This window comes from Pelodiscus sinensis, chromosome 20 (genome assembly GCF_052426305.1).
Source record: "Pelodiscus sinensis isolate ZL-2025 chromosome 20, ASM5242630v1, whole genome shotgun sequence".
NCBI classification, from domain to species: domain Eukaryota; kingdom Metazoa; phylum Chordata; order Testudines; family Trionychidae; genus Pelodiscus; species Pelodiscus sinensis.
This window is the reverse complement of record NC_143071.1, coordinates 11,000,496-11,021,325: the sequence shown is the minus strand read 5'-3', so window position 1 is coordinate 11,021,325 and position 20,830 is coordinate 11,000,496. Positions and strand designations below refer to the sequence as shown.

Below are 20,830 nucleotides of genomic sequence, written 5' to 3'. Positions count from 1 at the left end.
ATATTAGTGCAAAAAAATCTTTACTGTTACAAATCACAAAATTCACATTAGTTACAGAAATAGTAATGGAAGTTTTACGAGTTTCTGATTCAAATTTACTATGTATGGTAAATATTCAATAAAATTAATAATGTTTGAAGTTGAAATCCTACACATTTTAAACTGTTCTTTTACTTCCCTTTTGCAAGCACTTTAATACATTCTATTACATATATTTAATTACTTGAACTTTCCTATGATTATAATCTATGTAAAATTATTTTGCCTGGTGAATGATGGGCCTGATCTGCTAGTATATAATAAATGGCACTGTTGTGCAAATAGAATTTTAAGTCACTTTTGAGCCAGTATAATCTGGCAAAACCTGTTTTATCGTAATCATGTGATAGTCACTACATACATAATAGACTTTTTTCAGTTTTCTGGCATAGTTAAATTGCTATAATTTATATGAACTAGTATTTCTTCTTCAAGTGGTTGCTCATGTCCATTCGAAGTAGGTGTGCGCGCCGCGTGCACCACGTCTTCCGGAGCGTTTTCCCTAGCGGTACCCGTAGCGCCGGCAGGGCGCCCCCTGGAGTGGCGCCGCCATGGCGGGGCATAAGTACCCCTGCCGGCGCTGCCCCACCTCAGTTCCTTCTTACCACCGTGTTGGTCGTTGGAGCATCTCTCTCTCTATAGCTGTTAGGCTTAGATATGTTAATGGTTCCCGTTTCTCACTTTGTAAATAGTTGTGTAGTTAGATAGGTTTTTTGTTTTGTTCCTTGCCCCCTTGGGGGTGAGGAATGCCAGGGCCACAAGGCTTTAAAACGTGCGCTGACTGCGGGAAGTTTATGCCCGGGGCGACCCACACGACAGATGCCTTAGGTGGCTGGGTGAGGCCCATTTGGCAGTAGCCTGCAAGATCTGCAAGTCTTTCAAGCCTTGTACCAGAAAGGACAGAGTTTCCCGCTTGAAGCTTCTCCTTATGGAGACGGCGCTTCAACCGGCACCGCCGGACCAGCCTGGGGTGTGCAGCGCACCGGCCTCCACACGCGAGGCCATACACTGGCACCGGGCGTCGGCGGCAGGCTCCCACCACCGCTCTCACTCTCCCCCTTCTAAGAGGGTGAAGAAGTCCCGGGGCAGGTCCCCGTCCAAGAAGCCGGAGTCGGCTGGACACCGCACCGCTAGCTCACCGGTGCGCGCCTCCCCTCTAGTGCACTGTCTGCACCGAGGGGAGCCAGCGAGCCCAAGCCGCTTGCCCTCTCACTGTCCATCTACGCCGGACACCTTTGAAGCGGCACAGGACCTAATCAGCCTTACCACCTCCCCGCCGTCGTCGGTTGACTCGGACGAGGTCACCCATGGGGCAAGCCCCAAGGGCACCGCTATTGCCCTTGCATGACCAGGGTCGGCATACTACAGTGGCATGTATGTCGGGACCAACCACGCCGGGTTTGGCTCCCACTGCTACTACGGGCTCCTTCATGACGCCGGGTCGTCATGCCCAGGGAACCTCGAGCCATGGCAGGCCTTTGCTCTCCGAGTTGCCAGAGCCCCGCTTGGCCGTACCGGTGCCATACTCCCAAGGCTATCTGGCTTCTCAAGAGTCGACATCCGTCTCCGTGCCATCATTGGCACCGGCTTTGACTCAGTGGTCCACCCCGGTACCGGGCATGGGCACCCCGCTACCACGACAGTCGGACATGGCTCGGTCGGCATCGAGCCTGGGCACCCCGGTGCCTAACCTGCAGTCAACACAACCGGCACCGGGCCTAGGCACCCCGGTACCGCAGCCCCAGGCGGCACCGCTTCCACTCTTTCGCCCATCGCAACCGGCACCGAGCTTAAGCACCTCGGTACTGCAGTTACTGGCAACGCAGCCGGCACCGGGCCTAGGCACCCCGGTACCGCAACTGACGCATACGGCACCAAGCATAAGCACCTCGGTGCCGCAAATGGCGTACACGGCACCGAGTCTGGGTACCTCGGTGCCACAAATGCCGCCTCAAACGGCACCGGGCTTGGGCGCCCTGCTACCGCAGTTACTTACTGGACAACCGGCACCAGGCTTAGGCACCCCGGTGCTGCAGCAGTTGGGGCTTTCGGAGTTCGCCGCACCGGGTCTGGGTCCCCCTGCACCACAGATGGCCCATCCGCGCCGTTGGCATGCAGGCAAGCCGGAGTCGATGGCCAAGTTTGCACCGCACTCCTCGTCGGCTCCCCCGTGGCCGGGATCCGATTACTCTTTGGACTCGGACGCGGTGTTGGTGCGCTCAGGGTCTTCAGGAGCTTCTTCGACGCACAGAGCAACCACTCGAAGAAAAGAACGGTTACTTACCTGTAACTCTTCTTCGAGATGTGTTGCTCATGTCCATTCAACTCCCACCTTACCTCCCCTTCGTTGGCATATCCGGCAAGAAGGAACTGCGGTGGGGCAGCGCCGGCAGGGGTACTTATGCCCTGTCATGGCGGCGCCACTCCGGGGGCGCCCTGCCGGTGCTACGGGTACCGCTAGGGAAAACACTCCGGAAGACGTGGTGCACGCGGCACGCGCACCTACTTCGAATGGACATGAGCAACACATCTCGAAGAACAACAGTTACAGGTAAGTAACCGTTCTTTTTGAGCATTATTGAAATGCCTCTTCATAAAAATAAAATGGCAAAAAGATACACATGCCTAAAGAAGTGTCTTCAGCTCCTGTTTAAAAACTTAGGGTTAAATTTGTCACCTAAATTTGTAAGTAAGTTTTTGTTGTATCTTGCTGCATATATAATTGTACCTAGACTGGATTTGCTCTGAGAATTACAGTGGCCATGTTAGGCCGCCTATTAAAGGGATTAAAACAGGCATCTATCACTTGACGGCATTTACTGGAGCAAGAGAAGGGGGTTTTCTGCTGAGGTAGAATACCCTCCACTCCCCCACTTTTTTTGAGGTGCTAGCTGGCTAGATTGCTCCAAATATCTAAAAGTAGTACAGAAATGTAGCTGCAGTGCTTGTAAGGTAGGCATATTTTAAGTTACTGAGATGCTAGTTAAACTAAAGATGTTAACTAGCAATTAATTTACTAATCAAGTAGTCAATGGAATTTCCATTGACTAGTCGATATGCACTTCTGTGTTCTGCCTTTGAAATGTACAAGAGCCCTAGCAGAGGCTCTTGTGCATTTCAAAATTGGAACACCATGTGGAGCCCAGGGCTAGCAGAAAGTCCAGCTGGCCCCAGGCTCTATGCTGCACTTCCTCTTTGAAATTCTCAAGAGCCCCTGCTGCGGACTCTTGTATATTTCAAAGCTGGCACTGTGCAGGGAGCCTGGGGTCATCTAGAGAGTCCGCAGCTGATCCCGGGTTCCACCTGGCATTTCAGGGGGCAGTGCGCACTGAGCCAGGGATCAATTGGGGCGTCCTCAGCTGACCCTGGGCTCCATTTGGCCCTGCCGCTTTTAAGTACCCTCCTCCTCTCCCCCTCTTTTGCTGTCTTTGATAAAGGTAGCGACAAGGGGGAGCAACTGGTTGAGTATCCTTTTGAACAGTCCTTTACATCCCTAATTTTAACTTATCAACTTTTAAAAATGTGTGTGGTAAAAACACACACATCCTTAGTGTGAAAGATGTAGCAGCTGCAAGTGATGATCGTGTTCATGAAATATGTATTGGAGTAGATATGTCAGGCATACACACTAGTAACCAGGTCCAGCTTCTGGAGTTCACTTTGTCTTACCAAGCAACAAAATTCTTCTTTGATTACGTGTTGCGTGCAGTGCTGACAGTCAAAGAAATTTTATGACTTAAAAGATATATAGAGCAGTTAGCGTGCAATCCAGCAATAGGACAAAGTCTGGATTAATCTTTTTTTTTTTTTTAAAATTGAAGTGTCTTTTTATGTTGACTGGTGCATCCCTGATTTTTGTTATCCAAAGTACAGTAGTACTGGAAGTCTGTTATGCTCAGTTGGATCGGGAAATCATTTTCTTTCTCAAAACTTAGATCAGAAGCTACAAGGTGAAATCTAATTGATATAAATTCAGTCCCAGTAAGATGGGTAGTTTTTAATGGTAGACAGGGAGAGCATTTAAAACTGAATGAATGAGTGTTAATCTACTACTGGAATTTTAATGATTTGCCGTTTCAGGATTTCATTGAGTCCAGTACTTAGATTCCTGGATAACTGTAGTGGCTAGTCTAGATATTGTAACCTTTTCTTTGATTCAGACCTAAATCAATACTCCCTGTAAGCTCTTGGGCTGCTACCCAGGAAAGATTCAAATGCTACTAAGCTGATTACCAGAGCATTCACAAAGTCCACAGCCAGCAGCATATGTTTCGACTAGTGGTGCACTTCTGTACATACCTTGGTGCACATAACAAAATGTATTCCAAACATGGATGGAAAAAATAAAGGGAACATAGACTCAACACCATTATTCATGCCTTTGCAACCTCCAGATTGGAAAATTGATGTATGTTTTGGCTAAGGTGAGTGAGACTTAAAGGTCACTCAGCTTTAAATTACACAGATTTCAGTAAATCTACAGCTTAGCTACTTGGGCTGGCACAGCCACAACATCTAGTTTCTACCTTGACACCTGATTCACTTCAAGGCATGGTGGATAAAAAGCAATGATTAAAAAAAAATGGATTTTTTAATTTAAATTGGATTTTTAAAAAAATCATCAATAAAATACTAAATTTATCATTTAAAAAAGATTTAATTTTAATCTAATCACAAACATGCCAGACCTATAGTTAAAATTTATTTAAAAATAAATTCATGGCTTTAGTCTCTCCAGCCTAACAACCAGCTCTTGCTTCTTGAAAGTTCAGAATCTTCAAATTTTGTTTCTCAGCAGACTAATATGTGTAAAGATAGAGGCTGGATAGGATTGTTTTTGTTCTTTGCTTGTGTGGTGGTAAACCTGGAGCATGCCCGGTGGAGTTAGTTAAGATTTTGTCTAGAGATGTTAAAGACGATTCTCTCCCCCTCCTCTGCCTCTGAGAGAGAGGCAGCAAAGGGGGGGAGGGAAGGGGTATTTCAAAATGGCAGCGCTGCACAGCTGTGTAGTGCTGCTGCTTTGAAAACCCAAGGCGGTGTTTCAAAGGGGCAGCCGTGGAGCTGAGGGTCAGCTGGGGATTCCTCAGCTGATACCGGGGTTAGCTGGGGAGTCCCAAGCTGACTCCGAGCTCTACAGCTGCCCCTTTAAAACGCGCAAAGGTGGCATTTCAAAGGGGTAGTGGAGCCTGGGGTCAGCTGGGAACTCCCCCACCTGATCCACGCAGCATTTCCCCAGAACCCGGGGTCACTGGGGAGTCCTCGGCTTACCCCAAGCTCTGTGCGGCATGCAGTGTAGGAGCCAGGGGTCAGTGGAGAACTGAGTCCCCCGGTGACTCCGGGCTCCATGGCTTTGAAAGTCACCCTGCTGGTGACTCTTGTACATTGCAAAGCAGGTGCACATGTGCAGCCCGGAGTCTGCAGGACTTCCTGTTGGCCTCGAGCTGTATGCAGAAGTGCCTGTCGAGTAGTCGATGGAAATTCCGTCAACTAGTCTATTAACTGCATTTTAAACCCCTAATATTTGTCTAAAAACAGACAATATATAGGAAGGATGGAAGTAGCATAGAAAGGAACAGTGGAGTGCACTGGAAAGAAAGGGAAGATATTCAGTGCACGCACAGCTTCCTTTTGCCACAGAAAAACTGTGGTGGCTTCTGAGTATGAGACCCTGTCTGAGTGAGCCAGCCTCCCTTGAGCATGGCTCCCACCTACCACCCCACTATTGCCTGTGATAGAGGCAGCAGCACAGGTAGAAGGTGGCTCCGCAGCTGATATGCACAGGGACCTGGATTGAAAGCTGCTTCCCCCATGTACCGGCTCCTGCCTGCCTTGTTTCCTCTCCTGCTTCTTTATCTGTGGAGCCAACCCCTCAGTGCCTTCCATAAAGGCAGCAGTGCAAGGGGGACAAATGTGGGGACCGCCCGCCCCCCCTCGCATGGCTGCCTCTGTAAGAAGTAGCAGGGTGGGGGGGAGGCAGCTCCACAAAGCTGGGTCTCCATGTGTGTCGGCTCCTGCCTCCCCCTCCACTGCTGCCTCTCTGAGTGTGGGGAGGCGGCTCTGTGGGATAGAGGCAGCAAGTGGGGATTGTGTAGTCGATATTAATCGACAAGCCCAGTCTTATTGGTTAATCGTGTAATCAACACTAACATCCCTAGCAGGAATTCATTTAACTACAAATCTTCTGTGTAATGCAGACACCATTTAGGAACAGTATCTGTGCCCAACTCTCAAGCCATACTCAGAATGGCAGCTGCACTTTCCAGGAATCTCAGACACCATCCAGAATAAAGCAGTGACATGATGCTGTCCTCAGTAAAGCCTTCTGAGTGTCAAGCCCTTTGAGGTAATTCTCCACCCAGATTAGGGATTGGAGTTGGTATAGGAGCTGCTTTGTGTTTTTGGAAATTGGGATTGCTAATTCAGGCCAGATAAACTTGGTAAATCTCAGTAGAAGCCCTTGGGAGGTAGTCATTTTTCCCCTCCATTGGCAGAGTTCCACTTCTTTGCGTGCGTGCGCAGATCTCCAAGTTGTGCATTGTTTCTCGAGGCTCGCTAATGCTAGAATTGTTGAGCAGAATATCAGTTGCTGATGTTGACCAGAAAAGCTGCATTGCTAATTTGTCTTGCATTAAAGCATCTTATCAAGTAACCTGGCTCACCAAAGATCAATTTCTCCAAGAGGAGTGATCCCACAAGGCAAGGTGATCCAAAGCAATCTGCAATCAATAGACAACCTTGAAGGTTTATTTTATCAGCAAAGGCAAAACTTTAAGGGTTCTAAATAGATTCCTATCCCAGCTCTTTGGACCACTGACAAGTATTTTTTTTATAGCCGAGGAAGTTTCTAATATCTACATCTTATTTCCTGAGTGCTGAGAAGTGAACATAGACAGAAGATATCCTGATTATAATAATTGCAGATTGGGATGATCTGTTGTGGAGCCCAGACATCAAAGGACAAGGATCTGATGCAGCTTTCTAGAGGATAAATATGCTCTGAATGTTATCTGCTGTGTTCCTGGCAGATTTCTGTGATAGACTTGAGGATTTCTCCAAGACAGTACAGCTTTTCAGAACATTGGATTGGCGTTCTGCTACAGTCCTGAAAACCAGAAGAAAGCCCCATAGCTTATTACCCATGGAATGTTGTTTCTTTGGTGGTACAGAGAACATGGGGATGTAGGTTCTCGTCTTGATTTTGTTGAATCATATCAAGAGTATGCAAAATTTCACCTGTTCCTAAAATCTTAAGTGCGGAGTGTCTGCATTTTGAAAAACATCTTGAAAAATCAAGATTCTCTATTTAATGGCTGGAGACTAATTCAGCTCTTTTTGTTGACAGTTCAGAGGCAAGTAGGTTTAATAACTGGTCTCACTTCTTAATGCGTAGCCTTTTTACGGATCAAGTTGTAAACTTAAAAGGAGCTCTTGTTTCTGAGCTTTTAAGTGTACATATTGTATGTGTTTTTTCCGACTCTTGGTAATTTGTGTATTCGGCATCATGTTGCTGTGCTGAATAGAAGGAATGACCATAATGGGCTAAAAGGAAGACTGGGTAGAGACTACCTGACAGGCATCTATTGGATGAATCACATTGTCAACTAAGGAATTGTTTTATGCATATGCGATACCCACACTTCACCCTAATATTAACCAAAACATTTTGATTCCAGGCAAAAAATCTAAATTACATTCTTGGTTTTTACATTATAGCTGCATTTGATACTGTGTATTCTTTTGTCTGACTTCACAAATCTTTGAAATTTGAATTTAGGCAATAGTTCTGAGTGCAGTCATCTGAAGTTAATTTTTTCAAAAATATCTGTTAGAGAACCTGACTAGAAAAGAGAACATTATTTTTAACTTGAAATGCTTAGGTAATCTCTGAAGGGTTCCACCAATCTGGAGAGCCACTTTGTGTGTGACGTTTGTAACTGTCGATTTGAGAAGGAAGCTGAGCACCAAGACTTGTTGTTTGGTAAACTACCTAATTCAGAGTTGTTCATTCCCACCAGAATGAGGGAACCCTTCATAGAGCTGCTGTCTTCAGGTATGAAATAATGTCCTTTTTCCATTCCCCTAAATAAAAGTACATGTCTTTATACATGTGTTCTGTTTTTAGCTGTGAAAGAATCCTTGCCGACAGACCTACAAACAAGAAAAGAGAGAGATGTTTTAAATGAACCTCGGCAAAAGTTACGAATATTTTACCAGGTATTGAAAGCGTAACATCATTAATAGAGGGATTACATAAGTATTATAAATTTTAAATGTTCAGGCTTAATTGTCATACAGATTTTCCCATCTCAGTGAAAGAGGAGGAATTTTTAGCTATATCTGTAGGACTGTCCCATTTGCCACATCAGCAGCATAGCACTCCCCATGGGTCAGTGGTTCCCAACCTTTTTGAGCATATGGACCCCTTTTCAGTCTATTAAAATTTCATGGATCCCCAAATGATCCATTTTGCTAACCCAACTAAACTCATGCCACTCTAATAGCTTTGGAATGGTTAGAGCGGGGTGACATATTCAAAAAAGAGAAAAAATGATTAAAAAAATGACCAACGTGTTTATAAGCCGACTCCAGAGTACAGTCGCAGCTTGTCAGCTTCAATGTGGGCTGAGGGATGTGCAGTCTGCATGGCACGGAGCTTCTCCGGTCCCATTGGCTGTTGTTCGCCCGTACTGCTTCCTCAGCTCCTGTTCCCTCCGTCCCTTGCCCATCCACGGAGTGAGGGGGTTCTCATGGCCAAAGGGAGCTCTGGAGCTGCCAGCTCCTACAGGGTGGAATTTCAGGAGGGAAGGGGACAAGGCAGAACTTAGGGAGTGTGGGAAGGGGGCAGCAGCTATGCACTCTAGGTTGTGGCTTGCTTTTGATCCTGTTTTCCCCCCCCCCCCCCCCCCCCCCCCGCCCCGCACTATGGGAGTGAGGGGAAGTGCTTGCATCCTGTGCATGCATGCCTCACACACACCAGCCAGGCATGAGAGGCATTCATGGCATGCAAGCACTTCCCCATGCTCCCTTGGTTTCCAGAGTACAGGATCAAAAGCAAGCCGCATCCGGGCCTGCACGGCTGCGTGCCTCCTGCCCTCCCTCCGTGCTTTGGGAGAGAGTGGAAGGAGAAGAAAAGGAAAAGAAAAGTAAAGATTGGGTCCACTACCTGATCCTTACTTTTAAAAACTTTCCACAGACTCCCTACAGTTCCCTCATGGATCCCCCCAGGGGTCCATGGACCACAGGTTGGGAACCACTGCCATAGCTCATTCCTATAGGGAATGTGTGTGTGCACACTAAGGTAATGGATTTTTAATTTGGGTGTGGGGGTGAAGGGCTAATAAATGAAATATTTCAGATAATACTAATACCAGCTTTTTTGTTTGCACCAGTTCCTGTATAACAACAACACAAGACAGCAGACTGAAGCCAGAGATGATTTGCATTGCCCATGGTGCACATTGAATTGCCGCAAACTTTATAGTTTACTCAAACATCTTAAGCTTTGTCACAGCAGATTTATTTTTAATTATGTTGTAAGTAAAATCTTTCTTGACAGTTATCAGTATGAAACACAATCTATCAGATGTTATATAGTGCAGTGATATCATTGCCATTCCGTTGTTAGTCATATAGGAAGGGTCAACTCTCTGTTCAAGTGTGTGAAGCCAAAATTGGGCTCCAAGAGATTACCGTGAATTAGCGTATATAACCCGCACTCGAATATAACCCGCACTCGTGTATAGCCCACAGCTTTTCCTGATTGTGTAGGAAAAGTCTTAGATAACCCGCGGACGAGTATAACCCGCAGGTTCTATATGCTAATTCACGGGGGAGGGGGGAGACGGAGAGCACGGGATGGAGCCGCACTTGCCCCCAGGCCGCACTCAGCCTCAGCTCACCCTTCACTGGGCAGGGGAATGGAGAGCACAGCACAGGAGTGCAATCCCATGAATAAAAGGAAACGTGTATACCCCGTGGACGTGTATACCCCACGGGGGGAGCGGGGTTTGTAAAAATGTGTATAACCCACAGTTATATACGCTAATTTACGGTATCTCTCTTCCACCACCCCAAAAAAGTTCACTTTTAATCTTTGGTGTTACATTAAGTATTCTAAATTGAAGTTGTATCTTTTGATGCTGTGTATTTGCTTATGGTACACTTTTTAAATCTAAGTTAAAATTACTATCAGGAATTTCTTGAGATTTTTGGAAGCAATTAAACATTCCAAGTCCTATTAATTTTAGTTCCTTTAGTTAATGGACTGTATGCAAAAGATTATTTAAGAAATATTTCCTATCCAATGCTCTTTTTAAGTGGTTTTCAGATCACTAAATTTTAAATTCTGGTTCCCTTTATTTTAAACTCTCGTCAGGTTCCTATTTCCTCTCTTTGGCTATATCAGGCCCATATTGTAGCTTCATCACTTGGAGATCTGATTAGAAAATAGGGCAAGGAGGGCTGCCTGGATTCCTAAAGGATCCATAAAACTTTTAAGGCAGTCGAAATCACTTCTATATTAGTCAGCTTCTGAATATTGATTTTAAACTCGTTACTTTCATTCTGAGTGTTTCAAACCAACCTCAAGGCTTTGTATTCAAATCCTTCGATGAAAAGGGTGGGAATGAAGCATTCAGGAAGAAAAGGCTTTAGTTTGCTTATAAAGGAAAAATTATTACTTACATTGTCTGACTATCTCTAGGGAAGGAAGAGGAAAGGAAAGAACCATCATGTGAGACTTGACAGTATGGATGCAATGATTTTGGAAGGCATTTTGAGTTTGAACAGTCACTATTCTAAAACTCCTTGAGGCATTGAGGAAAAGGGATAAATCCTGTTACAATACTGACTTTCCTTGATTATACTAAATATATTTACCATTATTTGTTACAGTATCATCCAAAAGGTGCTAGGATAGATGTTTCTATCAACGAGTGTTATGATGGCTCCTATGCAGGAAATCCTCAGGATATTCATCGTCAGCCTGGATTTGCCTTCAGTCGCAATGGGCCAGTCAAAAGAACTCCTATCACACACATCCTTGTATGCAGGTACACGAATAAAAAGTGAAGTGATGGTGTATATATTGTATGGACCAAACTCTACACATTCATTGGTTTCTGTGAAGTTGCCAAGGGTTTGAGGGTGGAGTTTGTTCCTTGGTCTGAAAACCAGGAAAGGAAATTCAAAGTGGAAAAAGTAGTTGTATTTTAGAAGTGACCCGGTAAAGTGGTTGAGGGATGCAAAACTTGTACAGTTTTTAAGTAAAATGGTAGCTTTCATAGCTGTCGGCCATACACAACTGTCCTGTGATCAGAAAAATAAGGTATGTTCTTTGTCTTGTGCTTCACTGATAATGATGATTTTGAATTTGGAGCATAGCTAATAAATCTGCGTGAGACAAAAAATCGAGCTGAGTCTTCTGCTAGCACTGCAGAAGTAAAAAGTAGTAAAAGAATATTGTTTCTGAAGCAAGTGGATGAGACAGATGTTGCTCTTTGCGTATTTTCAGTCAAGTAAGAATATAATATTTTCCTACTCTATTTAATCTGATCATAATTGTGCTCTTAAATTATATTATGCAGATACCTGCATAGTAACTTATTTTCTGAGATCTAATATGGTTTCTATGCTTTTAATACTTTGCATTAGATTTGCAAACTGCAGTGTATACAACCCAATAAAATGACAAGTATTAGTAATTAGTCCCTCTGTTTACTAGTGTTTGTATAGCTGAAGTCTGATAGAACTGAAAACTAACATGCAAAACATGCTTAATTTTATTTCATTAGGCCAAAACGTACAAAAGCAAGTATGTCAGAATTTCTTGAATCAGAAGATGGAGAAGTGGAACAGCAAAGAACATACAGCAGTGGACACAATCGATTATATTTCCACAGCGATACCTGTTTACCACTCCGTCCTCAAGAAATGGAAGTAGATAGTGAAGATGAAAAAGATCCTGAATGGCTGAGAGAGAAAACTATTACAGTAAATTATTCTATATGTATAAGATTATTTAGATGAATTTTAATTACCTGTTTTATTAAAATTATCCAGCAAACAATTTCAGTTTTGCTAAGCTGAGGTAGTCTTCCATCAGTTAGAAATCCAAAGAAAGAGAGAATATGTACAAATACCTGTTATTAGCCTAGTCACATGGCACTTAGCCTTTAGGATTAAGCCCTGAGGTCATCAGAGTTACGCCACTAGCATTTAATGTTTATCCATTTGAACAGCAGACACAAAAATGAACATAAAATCTCAGGCTGCTAGTCCTGTGCAGCTCATAATCTTACAGGCTTCCTTCATTTTCCTGTGTTGCTGCTATTTAGTGCCTGGAGCCTAGTTTATAACAAGAAATATATCGAGATGTGGGTGTACAAAAGTAAAGGTGTTGTACATCACACTTTTGCATTGTGTTCTAAACCACAATCTATCCTGACTCAGAGTATTTTGATGTATTTACAAAAGTAGTTATTTTCTGAAATAATATAGTTGATTGAAAACCGGGAAAGGAACTTCAAAGTGGACAAGTACTGTATTTGCTAACTGGGGTTTTTTAATGTTTGATATTTTCACTGCAGCAAATTGAAGAATTTTCTGATGTTAACGAAGGAGAGAAAGAAGTCATGAAATTGTGGAATCTACATGTTATGAAGCACGGGTATGTTATACCATTCTTTGCTGCATCAAAGTTGACTTAATTTCACAATTTTTATTTGTGTTAACCTTTTAAATGTAGTAGATCCTTCTTTCCTCTTTACTCACTGTATTCAGTCTTGAACAGTACCTTGTCAGAGGATATTTGAATCCCGAATTTTTATTAGTTACTGGAAGATGGGGCATTTGGGATGCTATTTCTTATTATGCCTTTGATCCTGGAGGGATCACAGAGTACTTGAAAACTGCATTAAATGTTTCATGTTGCACTAAATTGAATCAACACTGAGGAGAAATGGAGCAACTATTTAACAGTGCACAGACATTTAGAATACATTGGAACTAAAAATACCACTGTATTCTGTGGACACCGGAAGAGGTAATTTAGGGAAGCAGATTCCTATTTTGCTAGAATTTGATGTCTGTGCTAACTCTTCTCTTGCAAAAACTCCAGTAGGGTCTTCAGTAGTCTTAGCTGCACAGGATCTTGCATGAGACATAAGAGATGCTACTTTTGCTAAATAGCGTAGCATGTATAAATTTTTCCCTACTCGCAAATCTGCTTATTTTGTAGCCTTAATTTTTTAAGCAAAGGTAAAAAGAAAAACCAAGCATCTGATGTGGTGTAAACAGAAATCCAGCAAGTCAGATACCTTCTATAGCTAAGATCATAACTGTGTTGCATGTGAAGTGCACCTATGGTTTTAGGTAAGCTAACATACAAGTTCCATAAATAACTTCCCTTGGTACTATTTCTACATACTTATTTACTTATATGAGGGATGCCATGGTTTTCAAAAACTGATTGATCCAACAAGTCTACACCATGATTTAATTGATTTGTTTGTAATTCACTAAATAGATATAGACCACTTAAAATCCAGTTATTCAAGGAAGATCTCTTTAAAAGAGAAGTGTGCTGCAAGTATTTCCATCTTCTTACTATTTTAGATTAATATCTAGAAATTTTGAAAGCTGTTATATCTAGAAGCTCTAAGGCTCTTAGTGATATTGCTATTAGTGATGTGAACTAATATTGTATTGCTTTTGATTTCCAAAATATTTTACTTCCTTATTGACTGTGTTTTAATTTGACAGGTTTATTGCTGACAATCAAATGAATCATGCCTGTATGCTGTTTGTTGAAAATTATGGACAGAAAATAATTAAGAAGAATTTATGTAGAAATTTTATGCTTCATCTGGTCAGCATGCATGACTTTAACCTCATTAGCATAATGTCAATAGACAAAGCTGTCACTAAGCTTCGAGAAATGCAGCAGAAGTTAGAAAAAGGAGAATCGACTACCCCAACGAATGAGGAGTTTTCTGAAGAACAAAGTGGAACGACAAATGGATATAGTGAAATTAACACACGAGAGAGAGTTTCAGAAACAGATAGTGTCTCAGGGGTCACAAAACAGAGCAAAAAACAAAAGCTCTGAAGGAAAAGCAAATGCCATTCAATGGACAAACATTGAAGTGATGTTCTAGGGTGCATGAGCTCTATAAAGAATTAAACAAAAAATTACACAGGTTCCAAACAGGCACTGTTGGATGGATATAAATGATTTCAACAAGGATATTGTTACAAAAGGTTCCTATTGAGTTAATTATGCAAATACTACATGTATATCAGTTTTTGGTGATGTAATGACAATATTCTAAGAGTTTGAGCATGAAGAGCAATACAAAAATCTTTTTGTAACTTTAGTAATTAGTATCTTATGAACTCTACTGAATTTACATAATTTAAAGTATATATCAAACAGTTTTTTATATTAAGGTTTTTGCATCTGTACCTGGCTGTTTTTCCTACCATGAAATTGTGAAACATTGGGCAAGGGAATTGGGACATAATTTACTTTTTTATTTAGAAATTCTCCAGTTAGCTTTTTGTGAAATTATACAACATTATTTAAAGTTTAACCTTGATCCTTGTTTTTTGGAATCATTTATCAATTTATGATCATCACAAACCACAAATTGATATTTTTTTTACACTAACATTGTAAAAGTTTGCAAATTTAACATAGCACTTCTTTGCCTTGTGCCTGTTTGGAAAGACCTTGACTTTTCACATTACAGACACAGTGATATACCATCTTGGCTTTTTGAGGTTACCGGCAGTTTGTTTTTTGTGGATAATTCTGATGCATTGATCGACCAGTGTACCATTTTAAACTTGAACATTTAGCTACTTTCTATTTTTATTACACATTTACACAGCTACATAAGAACTATCTGGTGTCTAACTCTTTTTTTTTAAAAGGGTTACATCATAGCGTGCCATGCTAAGGCCCAGAGTCTACAGTCAGTATGTAGTCATTACTCTTAATTCTCCAGTTGGAGTTATGCCTACTGTTTTGCCTGAGCACAGACTGCAGGATCAGGCCATAAATTTAGCTTGGGCTTTTGAGATACCACTCTTCAGGAAAAATGCACTGTAAAATTGGACCAGAAAATGTGTTGCACTTTTCATGCAAGTATTCTGTGATGTATTGTATTCAATACAGATACTAAGACGCTGACTAAAATATATTTGAGCAGTTTTGCACTGCTGTTAACACATTTTATGCATATGTTTACAGATTTTTTTTCCAATGGAAAGTGGTTTCACTACTGGTACAGTATCAGCACCGAAGGGTTTATTCAAGCAAGCACTGTGGTTGAGTGACATCACCTCAATTTTTTATTATCCTTAAGATATTGCATTTTTCATATTCTTTATTTATAAAGGAACAATGCTGCTGTAAATACAGGTATTTTTAATTTTTTATTTCATTCCATCACCATAAGATGCATTTCCCTATTTGTTTAAGGGATATATAAGCTTTCTAATGGTGTCTTCAGAAATTTATAAAATGTAAATACTGATTTTGATGGTCCTTAAAATGTGTTTAACTGTGAGACTATTTAACTAATGGTGTGGATGTGATTTGTCATCCAGTATTAAGTTCTTAGTCACTGATTTTGTGTAAAAATAGGAAAGAGGGAAACTGCAGCTTTCATTAAACTCTTTTGATTTGTCGGCTCTGAGTTATAGCAAACTCTAATTATGCCTCTGGGTAAGTACATCAAGCATTTCTCTCTGGCTTTAATTTGCTAAAGCTGTGCACATATGTAAAAAAAATAGATTATTTTAGGGGAAATGTAGTTCTAGATATTGCTTATGTCATTTCTTAAGCAGTTATGCTCTTAATGCTTAAAAGAAGGCTAGCATTGTTTGCACAAAAAGTTGGTGATCCCCAAAAAAGTAATGAAATTACTTCTGTCCAGTAAACTTTGTATGTCATGTCAATTTATAATAAAAGCTGAAAAAATCCATTTGTTTTCTATTTATAATAAAGATGCCTTTTCTATATGTACCCTTAATGAGATTTTGAAGAAATCATGTAAGCTGGTTAAAAAGCATTTGAATGGTACAGTAGATGTAAAGAAACGAAACAACAAGTTTGGCTGTTTAAATGAAACTTTTGTTTTTACATTAAATGTTTATTTGAAATCAGATTTTGTACATAAAGTTCAGTAATATAAAATATGCTATCATATTTGTCCAGTCATTGAGTGCATGCAAAAAGATCATGAATACCTAGTCTAAACAACATACTTCCTCTTCATTATTCTTGGGATCATCTACAGTTTTCACCTGTCAGGTTATTACAATTCTCCTGTCTACATTAGTTTTACAGTCATGCATCATTGTGTTACGAATGCCTTCCCCATAAAATCAGGAATGAAATCCCTAGTGGATGTCAGGGAATTTCTGGTTCTCATCTTTTGAAAGTATTCAGAAAAAAGCTTGAATTTTTTTTTCTGTTGATTCATTGATAGGTTTTATTTCATCACTTTTTGAGTGGGTATTTGGGGTTGATGGTGTCTGTTAAATCATTGCCATTACATTATTTCATGAGGCAAAAGAACATTTAAGTTGGACATGGTCTGAACCATACCACTGTTGTGTATTGTTACTTATTATATTCCAGTTCTGAACATATCACATACTGACTTCCAGGTCCTTAGTTATGACTTATTTTTTCTTTTGTCTGCAAATATTGTTTAATTGGTGTGAACTTATGATCCAGAAGTACTTTAGTTGGACCTGAACTAAAACAAGCAACATTCAGAATCCAAATTCTGATTATCCTCCCCCCCCCCCAAGAAGAGTGTACTTAATAGAGACTTGTCTAGTTTTTGGAAACTAATTAGGCTGCATGTTTTAATAGGCAAAATGCTGGAGTTGAAGAACTATGATTATTGAAATGGATATAAGGCTCATCAATCTAGTGGCTGTTGAAAGTGAGCGAGGGAAAAAATAACCTATTCTTCCCATCGGAATAATTCACATGAAACAACTGTTAACACTTCTTTGGTCTGGCTTAGGTTTAGGCAACTAGTTGAGAGCTAACCAACTGTAGAACCATAATTTCATATTGCAGCTTGTTAGATATGCCCATTTATTCATCTAAAAAAAGGGGATGGTTCCTTTAAGTTAACGTTTAAACTATTTCTGCATTTGCACTGTGTGTATTATACATCTTGTGATCTTTGTTTTAAGATTGGGACTGGTGCTTGGTGGCCATCTGTCCCAGAGATGTCTGTCAAGGAATATCAGTTTATGTCCATCAGAATTAAAGGTGCAGTGACAATCCAAAGGTGTTGAATATAATGGTGGTGTCTGTCAAAGTTTTCTCCTAATCTGTATATTAAAGATTTTAGAAGCTCTCACTTTGAATATACCGTAGTACTTATCAGCTATATGCTTTGGTCTAAATTTAGAGTAAATTTCTCCTGGGAGTTATTGATGAGTGCTTCAGATCTTGTTTGATGTCTGAAATAGTGATGATGCTGAGGAAAGTGCACAGGCTGGGGCAAGGGAGGGTATCTCATTGTAGATACTATTTAAGACAGGTTATTTGTGAAAAGTTGGTATTGTTACGTGAAGTAAACCTGTTGTGTCCATTAATGTCATAATCAGCATACTTATATCAATGGAAGAATAAGTACATTACTAGTAGTAGAACCAAGATATCAAGATGTAGGTATGAAAAGGCTGTCTGAAATGCAAACAAAAGCTAGAAGTACATAAAAGAATCCTTCTGCTTTTCCAGGAGCATACAACTTTGGAAGGCTCCAGTGATGGTGAGAAGGGTATCCTTATCATAAAGCAGGACCCTCAGCCTTATAGGTTTGGAATGGGCATCTCTACCAGAGAATGAGTGACTAGTATTGGGGAACTATACTTTGGCATAGGTGGAACAAGAGGGGAAACTTTCAGTTTTGATCTGGATTGATATTGTGTCCTTGGAGAAGGGATGTAATTTGGTCCTAATGACTGAGTGCTTTCTTTAAGAAGTTTAGCTCTTTCAATTGGAGGCTGAATACAGGTGTTCAGGGCCTGGTCTCACACCACATCTAGAAGTGCTGAAAATGATAGATTGTGGACAAACAGCTGAGTTAAGGAAAGGGCAGTGTGAGGCAGAGGCTTGAGGCTGATGCAGATAACCAAATTTGAAGGACAGTCAGAATATTTTCCAGATTAATGCTGATAGAATGATATTGTGAATCCTGGTTTTTTTTAAAGCAATTAGTGTTATATTTGTCAAATCAGCAAGAATATTTGGGATTAATTGCTGTAGGAAGAGCTTCCCTGAATGGGTTGGATTCTTCTCTAGAAGACGTGGTGACCTTTTTAAAAAAAAAAAAAAATTACAAAAAGGGTGCAAGTGGAACAGATCACAAGTGCAAAAAAACCTCCAAACACTGTAGAAGAGAACTGTTATACTGCATAACAAGGCAGTGAAATAAGGATGTATGTTAGTCAACATGCCAGCAAAGGGAGGTGGACTTTCACACAGAAAGGAATTAAGCAAAGCTGCTTCTTGACTCATTGGAGAAGCCAAATAAGAGTAATCTCCAGATGATAGTCAACATGAAAAGTTTTCAGAAGAGATGGGGGAGATGTTGCAGGAAAGGTTTGGTGTTTCATCAGCAGTGATTTATATGGGGAGGAAGAGTTATGGGCAACAGTGGCTGAGCAAATGGCATGGGTGTAGTGAGGCAATGTCTGGAGTAGGCTACATCAAGTCCATAGTGTTTAATTTAGCAGTTTAGAAATAGACCATGAAACTAAGGGAGTCAGTTTGCAGATGTATATAATGAACAAGGCAATTTAAGTATACCACCACCTTTTAGTCTTGTGGAATATGAACTACCTGTGGTTATAGGGAGAAATTATGCTTGTCTTGTTCTTCTGAACAGTAACGCTAATAAGATTAAAGGGAAGAATCACCAGTTGTGTTCATGAACACAAACCTGCTACCGAAATAAGAATGGTTTAACTCCATATAGAAAGAATAGTAAAGCTGCACTTGGTCAGAGTAGACATGGTTATATGTAGTTATGCTAGTCATCTGATCTATGGAAATTGGTATAGGGTTAATCTATACCTAGTTTGAACAGATGCTGAGATTTATTCAGAAGGGGGCAACATAAGCAGTGCTAACAATTACTAGACAGGCACAAAGTTCAGCAATCAATTTTTATTTTTTTAAAAAAATTCACAAGACAACTGTCAGAGGTATTATAACTTCAGAGAACATACTTTCAAAGTTTCATAAGTTTAGTTTTCATAAGTTTAGTATTCATAAGTTGTTTGCATGATTTTAGTATTTAGATGTAGAACACATTTTGAAGCAATTGCAAACGTCAAGCCTTCAATCTACTGCAACCCTTAACTGTTTTGGAAAATACTCGTGCTACAATAATAAGGTTCTTTAGAAAGATTAACAGTACAGGTGAGTATTTTGATGTTTGAAGAGTACCTGATGTGCTAGCTTTTGTAAGCAATGACACAATTTCTCAAGAAAAAGCTGGAAGATGACATTTTGGATAATGGCAAAAGATGGGTTTTAACATTAATTACTTTAAATCATGAAGTAGATTAAGACTGATTTAACCTCCATTAAGCCTTTCTTAAAAGCTGGAGAGTGAGAACTTGCAGTAGTGCAGGGACTAATTTACCATTCCAGCCATTTCTCCAGTGTTGTAAAAATGTATCACAAATTAATTTTTTTAAGCTGGCTTGCAGTATGTACTGTGAACAAGCTGACACAACTACGTCATGCAGGCGTATATTCAGCTGTGTAAATAGAAGTTCCATATAATGTATCATCATTTTATATTTTGATAGTTACCTATTCTTGCCAGCCCTTTGACAAAGTGGGAGGCATACATTTGTTTCTTACAGTGAGTAGAATTTTTCTTTAAACAGAGGTTTGGCTCTATTTTTGCTTGAAATTAAGCTTTTAATAAAGTTACTCAATGTACCTACTACCAAACATCTGGACTCAGGGAAATGGGTCAGTAATACACAGTGGATAAGGCATGGGCATATAAAACAGACGTGTTCTGCCAACTTCAGCGCTAACTGTACTATTGCCAAGTTGTAATCTCTGTTCTTCTGTAAATAGGAATACTCTCAGAATAGTCTTCAAAAGCACCTTCCTACATAACACTACAGTATGTTAAACTATACTATGTTCAAGTTGCATTAGATCAGTGATCTATCTAATCTAGTACATTAAATGTCATCAACTGCTTCGAAGAAATAATCTTTCACTTAACCTGTTAAACAGTTTGTTCCTAATCCCCCATTAACAGTTTGTACAATGATATACAACACTTTTGTAAGTGAATATTGTTACCTGTTGCTAATATTCTAATTCTCACTATCTTTTCACAGTAAATCACAATCTAGTTCTGTGGTGCTTGAGTGCAGGTTTTTGGTATCTGCTTGAAACTTCTACTTTTTGCTTACTGTTAAAATACTACTTGTGTAACAAAAAGGGGAATGAATAAAAGCTGCAACTTTAGTTCTTCCCACTTCTAACATGTTCTCAGTGATTAATCCCTCCCCTCTGAGTTTCTTCCGTGCCCCTAATTGTGACCTGTCTTAAAATCAACTTGCTTCTCCTATATCCTTTAAGGTAAAGTGAAGATAGGAAAAGTGCACATAATCCAAATGGGGTAATTTTGACACTAGCATATTAGGCACCTGTAGCTACCGTAGCCATGAGTATATTTAAAAGAAAGGAATAGGGCAAGATCTTATGACTGTGTTGTATAAA

At 40.6% G+C, this 20,830-nt stretch overlaps 1 protein-coding gene across 1 annotated transcript in view; it reads left to right on the top strand.

Moving 5' to 3' along the window:
- Nucleotides 1–16,209, top strand: part of SUZ12 (SUZ12 polycomb repressive complex 2 subunit) — a 63,851-nt gene extending 47,642 nt beyond the window's left edge. Inside the window, exons 11-16 of the mRNA XM_025185700.3 lie at nucleotides 8,162–8,253; nucleotides 9,429–9,572; nucleotides 10,933–11,090; nucleotides 11,832–12,030; nucleotides 12,627–12,706; nucleotides 13,801–16,209. Coding sequence (XP_025041485.3) covers nucleotides 8,162–8,253; nucleotides 9,429–9,572; nucleotides 10,933–11,090; nucleotides 11,832–12,030; nucleotides 12,627–12,706; nucleotides 13,801–14,146 — 1,019 coding nt within the window. The 3' untranslated portion in view covers nucleotides 14,147–16,209. The remainder of the gene's footprint in view (nucleotides 1–8,161; nucleotides 8,254–9,428; nucleotides 9,573–10,932; nucleotides 11,091–11,831; nucleotides 12,031–12,626; nucleotides 12,707–13,800) is intronic.
- Nucleotides 16,210–20,830: the final 4,621 nt, after the last annotated feature.